This window comes from Lytechinus pictus, chromosome 8 (genome assembly GCF_037042905.1).
Source record: "Lytechinus pictus isolate F3 Inbred chromosome 8, Lp3.0, whole genome shotgun sequence".
Taxonomy (NCBI): Eukaryota; Metazoa; Echinodermata; class Echinoidea; order Temnopleuroida; family Toxopneustidae; genus Lytechinus; species Lytechinus pictus.
In genome coordinates this window covers 25401566-25411502 of record NC_087252.1, presented here as the reverse complement: position 1 = coordinate 25411502, position 9937 = coordinate 25401566, and the positions used below count along the sequence as shown (strand labels likewise).

General features: G+C 37.7%; 1 protein-coding gene across 1 annotated transcript; it reads left to right on the top strand.

Moving 5' to 3' along the window:
- The first annotated feature begins 2159 nt into the window (after positions 1–2159).
- Positions 2160–8355, top strand: LOC129266182 (uncharacterized). The gene is made up of 2 exons (XM_054904027.2): positions 2160–2483; positions 5648–8355. The coding sequence occupies exon 2, from the start codon at positions 5765–5767 to the stop codon at positions 7481–7483; it is 1719 nt and encodes a 572-aa protein (XP_054760002.2). The 5' UTR covers positions 2160–2483; positions 5648–5764; the 3' UTR covers positions 7484–8355.
- The last annotated feature ends 1582 nt before the right edge of the window (positions 8356–9937 follow it).

Sequence of the window (9937 nt, the reverse complement as noted above, 5' to 3'; positions counted from 1 at the left end):
AATTTTGTGTTTTATGAATGTAGATAATAATACAGAGCCCTGTGGAAATTAAATTTTAATTGTACGTACATAGTGTGTAATTTGACATATTTTTATATACATGTAAAGCTTGACAGGGTACTCAAGATAAAAATTTGCAATAAATAAATAATATATTTTTTCTTTTCATGTATTCTCTATTCCAATATTTTAGGAAATAAAAACTCTATGACATGTACACAAGCCTTTTTTGTGTTCAAAATAATTTTGCTACGTTTTTCATATTTCAGTTAATAACTAAATCTATACAAAGATACCGAATAAGTGACCACATTTCCCCTCTTCTGATTCAAAGTTGTATTATAATGTTCGCCAATATTTTTATTTATAGTCCCATATATTATTGTGAAAAAAATGTATGATAAAATGGAGAAAGGCTCGTTGCATTTCTAAATTGTGATTGTTTAGCATATCTTTAAGAGTATCGAACATTTATCTTCTCGATTGTGATACGTATTATTAGAGTAATGCATAAATCAAAGAAAACGAGCATCTGCATTCCATGAAAATAGTAATTTGGTATGACTATGTTGTCATGAATTTATATGATTATGTGATCAATATGAATATCTATGCATTTTACATCAGTAAATATATTTGAAAATATTCTGTTGATTCATATTAACCCCCAAAGTATTAATGAATGTATATTTTACATGCTTTGTGTATTTGTATAATTCTATTTTGATACTGTTATGTTTTATATTGTTTTTATGTAAAAGTTATGTACAATTTAGCCTTTGCTGCGAACAGTCTTGTAATAAAATACTATTATTATTAGTATGAATGGATTCAGTTATTAAATGTATGCATGTATAAATAATTTATATGAGCCTTTATTTCGGTCTTGATGATTCGGGATACAATTAGAATTAGGAAAAAGATATTGGGGAAACAGGGATGGAGAGAATTGAGATTGAGAACGTGATGTATAGATTTTTACTTGAAGCAAAGCGTTAGCTTCTGCTGTTATATTGAAGCTCCCACTTCGGTTGCAATGATTCGTAAGACATTCAAAATTAGGAAAACAAATACATCACATAGGAGGGGGAAGTAGAGATAGAGAGGGAGGGGAGAGAGATAAATAGAGGCGGCGGTTAGCTCCATTTTAGGTTTTGGTTTGAAATTAATCAGTTACGCAATCAGAATTAGGAAAACAAATAAATTAGAAGGGGAATTGAGAGAGAAATGTTGGGATCGATAAAAAAAGAGAGAGTAAGAGAACGAGAGAGAGAAGGTGATGTATTTAATCAATGATTCCTAATACAATTAGGCCTATTGGGAAAATATACATATTAGTAAAATGATGGGGAGGGAGAATCAGGGGCACAGAGAGATTTATTTTGTGATTGTATTTGAAATAAGGCCTCCCGGTTGTAATAATTTGTCAGACAATCAGAATTAGGAAAATAAAAATATTAGAAAGGGGAGAGTGGTGAGGATACCGACAGAAAGGGGGAACAGAGGTATTAAGAGCTACACTCTAAAAAAAAGGTTTACACAATATTGGGTAAAATTGGAACATGGATGTTTGTTGGGTAAAAAAGATACCACATATTTCGTACATTTTACGCAACTTTGCGTTGAAATTGGCCCTTCAAACATGCATTTTGCCCAATATTGAGGGGAAAAAATACCCAGCAAACATGCATGTTCCCTTTCTACCCAATATTGAGGGAAATTTTTACCCTCTAGCTGTTTTTAGAGTGTAGCTGAATGTGCATTTTTTTGTTTATTTTTTTTAACGCAATTATCCGAGACAAAATCGGAATTAGTAAATTAATTAAGGAAATGGGGGGGGGTCGACAGAAAGAGTGGTAAGAGACAGAGTTATTCTGTATTATAGATTTGTATGTGAAGATCAACTATAATTTTGGTTGCAATAATTCCTGACACAAACCTGATTAGGAAAACAGAGAAATTAGAAAGGTAAATGGGGGCAACATCGAGCGAGAGGGGGCGTGAACGGGAACCATTCCCTATGATTAGTTTGAGCGTTGTGACAAAGCCCGCGAGTGATTGATCGCCGGGGCATAGTTCATACTATAGCCCGGGTTGTCAGGGATTTGGCGTTCCCTAACAACCCACGCCGCATTTACTGTGGTATAGTACCCCTCCTCACTTCAGTGTCTAACAATAGAAATGAGAATGCCTAATGGGACACCGCTATGGGACTGTATTATACAGTGTATAGGCCAAGAGTGTTATGACTTGGATTAGGCCGAATATAACTGTTCTATTTTGGCGACTACGGATAAAATGTACCGTCGTAGTTCATGGCGAATAGGCCTATACTCAAGACGGGGAATTAGTTTGAGAGAAATTGAATATTGTGAACCCATTAACCACTCCTATCAGGTAGAGCCTACAGCAATTAAAAGCCTTAAAGTTGGACCATAAAACTTCCGTCTCGAAATCTCTCCAGGCCCTTTCTCGCAACCATGGTAAGTATATACATTTAGTCTGTAGATCTATATACATTTTTAACGCAGCATGCATTATAATATATGTAACATAATTGACTCATACTTGTGTAATAAATGTTAAGGTAAACCAGCTAGAAATTACTTTCGAAAAATTATTGTCATTCAGGGATCACGTGCTCAATTGAGGTTATTAGCGAAAATACGGTTCTTTATATGATCAAATCACATAAAAAATGGAAACCTACTGTTAGAAAATTTATCCTTAAAATAAAAGACGTTCCTGTACCAGAATCTCGAGAACACCTGATTACCAGACTGCGTAATCTTACAGGAAATTGGTATTTGGTGTATGGAATCTTACAAATGTCCTTAAATAAAACACCCTTTTCCCCTTTTTTAAACAGACATGTTCTCACTGTTAAATTACAGAAAAATTTCTGTTTTATGAATTAACAGAATGATTCTGTTATTGCTTTCTGCAAAATCTTTTTTTTTTCTGTACAATCACGGGTTTTTTTAACAGTGTCAGATTATTGGATGTATCACCTGAAACGTTGTGAAATCTTACATACTTTTAGGGATCATTTCTATAGTATGTATCGTTCTCTTACGACACACTAGTGTCCCCACATATAGAAAGGCATTAAGTCTGATGGTGACGCTGTATTCTCGTAAAATGAATTTAAACCTTTGAAGCATTTAACATAAGAGTAGATAATTAGGGCTAAAAAAGGAGGAAGGCGTGGGGCAGGGAAATGTCTATTTACCACTTAAGGTTAGTCTCATTATCATCTATTTCCATTCACATATTTCAGGGTTTTTTTCCTAATCACATACGATTTAATGTATCACAACATATCTACATGATCTATGACGCTAAGCATTATAGGTGTGTCGTCTAACATAAAAACACAATATAATTCATGCTAGTGGATCCCATAACTACAATTTCATTAGTTGTCTTTTCTTCTCATGATTCATGAAGGTATTAGTGCTTTGATCATGCTCATATTTTCCCTGAACCACGACTCGATTCAGATATGCCTAACCGGAGAATTCAAACAGATAGATTTTGTTGGTTTGTTTTCCTCTCCTAATACAACAAGAAACAGAAATACACATTTTATTCAACTTGAAAAATATATTTATTCTTTCCTTGGGGTTCAGCATACATGTAGAGAAGGTTGGATATATCTTATTTCTTTTTATATGCCATGCAGGCAAACCTCAGACAATCTTCCACATCGCCAAGGGCAGTCATGAAAATTATGTCTGTGCTAACAAACATATTAACATAATGGCAAAAGTAGCAGTGGAATAATAGGCCTACTGTATCAAATTTCGAATTGGGCATCTTTTTGAATAGATACCTCAAATGAGGAAATGGTATAGTTGGAATTCGAGAAGTTCAAGTGAAAGTTTTCTGTAGTGATCTCCTGAAAAATAAGCTTAGGCTCAAAGTTGACCCCGGGTCATCATCGTCTACGATTGATGAACGTGATGCCAAATTCTAGGTATAATTTCGTAATGTTTCATAGTGATGAATTTGTCAAGAGTTACTTTAGTTCCATTGGGTCTGCTGAGCATATACATATCTTTATAAATAGTTATATTCACTATTTTCATTGGAAATGTCATGACTTTTGTTTGACCAGGCAGTTGAGGGTACACCCTAGTTTGACTTGATTAAAACGTATGAAAGGTGCCTTCTCCAAAGCTAGTTTAAAAGTCAGCAGTGATTCAGACATATTCAAACAAATCCTCACTTAAAACTATTTTTTTTCAACACTAGTATATAGTCTTTGTATTTTTTGTATTAATTTTCATGTGTTTCTTTAATTAATGGATTTATTGTTTACATTAGTCAGCCCACATGTGCGCCTTGAAACACCTGTATAAAGCGCTCTATAAATTTTATTATTATTATTCAAACACACGCCGATTATACTTCTACTTTAATGAGTAAGTTTGCAGAATTTCGTCGGATTTCTTAAACAATTCATTCGAAGATCGCCTTCTATTGACAGATTTCAATAATACGCTATTCAAATAAACGGTAGGCTATACACCATAGAATAAATCTTTGAATTTGGTAAAGGCCAAACTAGTAGTTATCTGTATTAGTCTGGATTTAAAAGATAAAACAAATGAATCGTTACTAGTCGTTTCTATTTATGGCCACTTAAATGATAATTTTCTTTCATTTCGTTAGTTAACAGTTAATAAGACATGTTAGGAGATGTGCCCACATGACTTGTGCTCAGACAGTATTCCTCATAAAGTATAAAATAATGTTTGTATTCAAGAAAATAAATATTTGTTATTAAGACACATATATAGTCTTTGGCCCCATTAATGCCCATTAGCGTGTGCTGCAGTCTTTTGAATCGCTGGTGTTTGGGGGAGAAGAGGATTACTACGTATAGAGCTGCAGACAGTAGGCCTATATTAATTGTTATGTATAAAAAAGGGGATGGCCGGATGGGTAAACGAGAGATTTTCTGGATGCTTGATAGTGCAAAACCCAAAAGAGACTCAAATATTTATTCTTGAAATCTTTTTCATTGGTATCATTACTTGTAAGAATTATGATTTTAGCGCAAGTTTTCTAGGTTTACTTTCCCCATATCTACAGTACATTTCTCTGAGTATACTATATTAATAATATTGCCAGGTCTTATGCCGAGGCATGGGTGAGGTTGGACGTACAAGTTGGACACATTCAAACATGCCTTACTGGTCACCTCTCTATAGTGAAATCCTGTTTTGGGGGATCCCATAATAGTTGTCTTCCATTTTGTAGTATATATGTTGTCTATAAGTACCACCTGCCTCCAGTGGCCACTTTTTCTGTTGCTGTAGGTGACCTCAATACACAGGTTTGAATGTAGTTACAGATTACTCAGCAATTTCCTCAGTGGTGCGGATCTTCGACCCCCACCCCCTCCCCCTTCTTTGTATTAAAAAATGAAGGCCATTGAAAATTTGGGTTGTTTTCAGAAATATAATGTTTTTTTGTCAGCCAACTGGTCAATCACTCTTGATTTATCCCTATACCTTTTATGTGACTAATAACGCAGTTTATGAACCGTAGATATTTGGAGGCTTTGACATCTTAAGGTGATCAATATTTTCCTTTTCTATGAAGTATGCTTCTGTAATCCATTTCTTCTTTTTTTCAGATTTTCTGAGCAATCGAAATGATGCTGACTTCATGTGCGGCACACACCTTTTAGCTAGACATCTCCAGACCTTTGTTCTGCAGTTCAAGACGAAGTTGAAGGAACAAACTTGTCGCCATGTCTCGTATGGAGAGAATCATGGGGATACCCCAGGAAAGCAAGAAACCTTCATCACTGAAGTACCCACGTGACCCGCCAGGCCCTCGACACATCAACAAGCAGGCCGCCATCGACATCGCCCGCAAACTCAAACTAACGACCATCGGGAAAGTCGGGCTTCGGATCACCAACTCCACCAGCATCGACTCCGAGATGATGTCCAAGTACAACAACCAGGAACAGACCAAGGAAGTTTCCCAGAAGTCCTTGATGGATCGCAGGAAGGGCTTGGAGATGGCTAGGAATATCGTAGAGAGTCGCGTTGGGAAGTGCATCATGGAGACCAATGATTACGAGGTCAGACGCTTCAATCGCGAGTATGAGAAACTCCTGGAAAACGAGGATCAGACTAAACGACTGATGATCCAGAAGAAGCGAGAGTTTGTTCACCACAAGCAGAAGGTTGATCAGGCGATGAACCTGACAAGACGCGATGGTAGTCGATCGCCCATGGCCCAAACGAGCGATAATGATCGCCCACAGCTTCCTACTATCTATCCAGTAGGAGCGGTGCGTCAGCAGACGAGGGATGCTTCATCCAGAGAGGATCAAGTGGTAGAGTCTAGGAGAAGGTCACCAGGGTACATGCGTCCTCTAAGCTGCACTAGGGACAAATCGCACGATTCCGCAGTGGGTGAAACTGAACGATTCTTGAATAGCCCGTACATGAGAGCGTGCATCAGCAATATCAATGACGAGGAAGCAACGAACCGTGTTCTGGAAGGAATCGAAGAAGCAAATGAAGCGGAATCTTATAGGGATTCGCTGCCAAAATCGCGCGCAGCCTCGGCGAAGGGTGGACAAACAGCCCAGAATAGATTAACTGATGCTCCTGATGATAAACCTGATACGCATTTTGAGATTAATAGATCACCCAGTCGAAATATCTCTTTCATGAAACATTTGTTGATTGAACAGGTTAATGAAATAAAAGAAACTCCCAGGAGCAAGCCACCATCTAGAATCAATTCACCAGCTTCTCCACGACCAGAAGCTTCCGCAAATCGGGATCACGAATATCCAAGAGATTCTGTTGATAGCAGAGTGGCCCCACATCCTGATCCTTATACAAATCAAGAAGGTGGCGAACAGAAACCTCCCAGCCGTGGAAAGTTCTTAGTAGAACTAATCAAATCAGAGTCTTTCACAAATCCCGAAAGTCCTGCAATATTAGTGGAAAGTTTCAGGGCAGAAGGAGACAGAAGCGCAACTCCAGGGGGTACCAAGATGGCATCCTTTTCGTCCATTGCAAAGAGACTCAAAGGCGGAAAAGATGGCGGTGCGGAATCTCCTGATGATGGTAGTAAGAAATCAAAGAAACAATCTGCTAACTCGCTGACAGTTGCAGCTCAGATCGCGCTTCTGAGGACGCGGTCAACCTCGCGTAATAAGAAACGGCGGGCCAAGAAGATCGCAAGCATGAACGCCCGCAACGTAAAACTATCGGATAGAACAGATTTAATGGCAGATCCGCGGTTTACCCGCCTAGCCGATTCACTCATTCCGGATTCTGGCGGATCTACTGACCTCTATCATTCCAAAGGAAAGTTTAGCTTACCTGACCATGTCGCTGCCGGTTTCAAATCGAATGCGTCGAGGACTAAAGACAGCAAGTTCAGACAATCAAGAAATTTGCATAATTTGATGAGATTCGAAGAACTGTTAGATTCTCTTTGAAGGTAGCCGTCATGATAGAAGATAGTTCCATCGCGTTGGTTCTGAGAAAAGGATTGTTGTCAACGTTTACTGACGATGACATCTGTCTCCTACTAATCGTCAGACGGTTTGATCGAGATGTACGGCTGCAATCACAGTCATTCGGTTTTCTTACGGTCTCAGATATCTGCCTAACCCTAATCATCACCACCGCCACCATCATCGCCGTCGTCATCATTCACCATCATTATACCCATCATCATCATTATACCCATTATCATCAACATCATCACCATCATCATCACCAACATCATCCCAATCATCGTCGTCGTCATCATTCACCATTAACATTACCACCATCACAACAATATACCATCATCTTCTTTTTACTCATCATCATCAACAAAATTATCGTAATCATCATCATCGTTATCATCATACCCATCATCATCTCAAACATCTCTGTTTGTGTGAGTCTCTAAAACTCCTAATCTTTTTATCAGCACAACCATAATCAAGGCGATGTCAAAAGCAATGACTGGCATTGAGGTTGAAATATGGAATTTATGCATGTTTGAGGCCGGTAACACAAATCTTGGTGATTTTTTATCTTGCAGTTCATATTTAAGATTGATTGTAAATAGGGGCTGCGGATTTACCTGGGAGAAGGGGTGATGTGCTCAGCACCACCACTTTTTTTTCTTTTTTTTAAGAAATGTGTATAAAACCTTAAAATGACTATCTGATTGTGATTTCGTTGCATGCTCAGTTCCCCACATTAAATCAAATCCATTCCGCAGCCCCTGGTACATTATGTTCAATGCAATCAATCGTTAAAGTAGAACTATATTGAAAATCGTAAAAATGGAGAATCATATATCAAATTAAAGGAGAAAATAAGGAGAACACGATGGTGTAAATCATTTATCATGGAGACCGATGGAACTCAGTTAATTGATAGTTTAAAGTTCTCTCTCTGAATGCTTCAAACACGCAGAATTACGTCCGCGAAATTGGGGATTTTTTATGACGTCACTTTCTGTACGAGAGGCGTGATTGGCTCTCCAACGTGAAGCTCCACTTGCATGCAAAACCTGTTGCGAGGGTACGTTTTCTCCACATTGTCACTGAATACTTCGATCCCGAAATGAAAGAAAACCCAGAATTTTATCTAGATTAGGATTTTCAAATTGATGATTATGAAGATGAAGAGAATGATGATGAAGTTTCTAGCTCTAGAAAAACAAAGTGACGTGGATAGAGGTATACATTAGGGGAATTACGCCGGTGATTATGAGTCGGACAATTCAACTTGCATGCCGATTCGCTACCAACACATGCAGCTGATAGCTGCTCCGCGGGTCAAATCCATGAAAATTAATTCCATCACGACCACATCCAGACAGAGTCTCTTTCTTCTATCAACAACATAATGAGAATGAAAATAATGATATAACTGTACTTACAAACAAGTGAATATATCCGAACCTAGGCTGAAGGTAAATCAACTCAAGGAATAACAGCAGACGATATGCACCGACGATGAATTTCACGTGGCTGGGAGATTGTCACTCGTTCTGTTAGATAAAATTTCTATCTCATTATTTTGACTAAATTACGAAACTCGGAGGATTAGTATTCTACATAAAAATTAAGTAACACCTGGTACTATTTCTTGAATTACGATAAAACCTTTTTGAAGCAAAGAAAATGAGGTAAATTAAAATTAGATATAAAAGATCATCCGCCTAGCTCGCATTCGATTGTAAACAATCAGCAAGGCGAGCACATAGATTGGATAAAGCTACGCTCCAACTCTATGGGCGAGCAAGCCACTGAACTGAAAATACGTATTTTCAGTTCAGTGGATGGAGCAAGCTGGCCATGTGCTTTTGATTGTTTGTTTACAATCGCATGCGGCTAAGTGGATGATCCTTTATATCTTATTTTAATTTACCTCAATTTCTTTGCTTCAAAAATATTTTATCGTAATTCAAAAAATAGTACCAGGTGTTACTTAATTTTTATGTAGAATACTAATTATCCGAGTTTCGTAATTTAGTCAAAATAATGAGATATAAATTTTATCTAACAGAACGAGTGACAATCTATTCCAGCCACGTGAAATTCATCGTCGGTGCATATCGTCTGCTGCTATTCCTTGAGTTGATTTACCTTCAGCCTAGGTTCGGATATATTCACTTATTTGTAAGTACAGTTATTTTATTATTTTCCTTCTCATTATGTTGTTGATAGAGGAAAGAGACTCTGTCTGGATGTGGTCATGCTGCATGGAATTCATTTTCATGGATTTGACCCGCGGTGCAGCTAGCAGCTGCATGCGTTGGTAGCGAATCGGCTTGCAAGTTGAATTGTCTTACTCATCATCACCGGCGTAATTCCCTTAATTTACCACCATCCACGTCACTTTGTTTTTCTAGAGTTAGAAACTTTATCATCATTCTCTTCATCTTC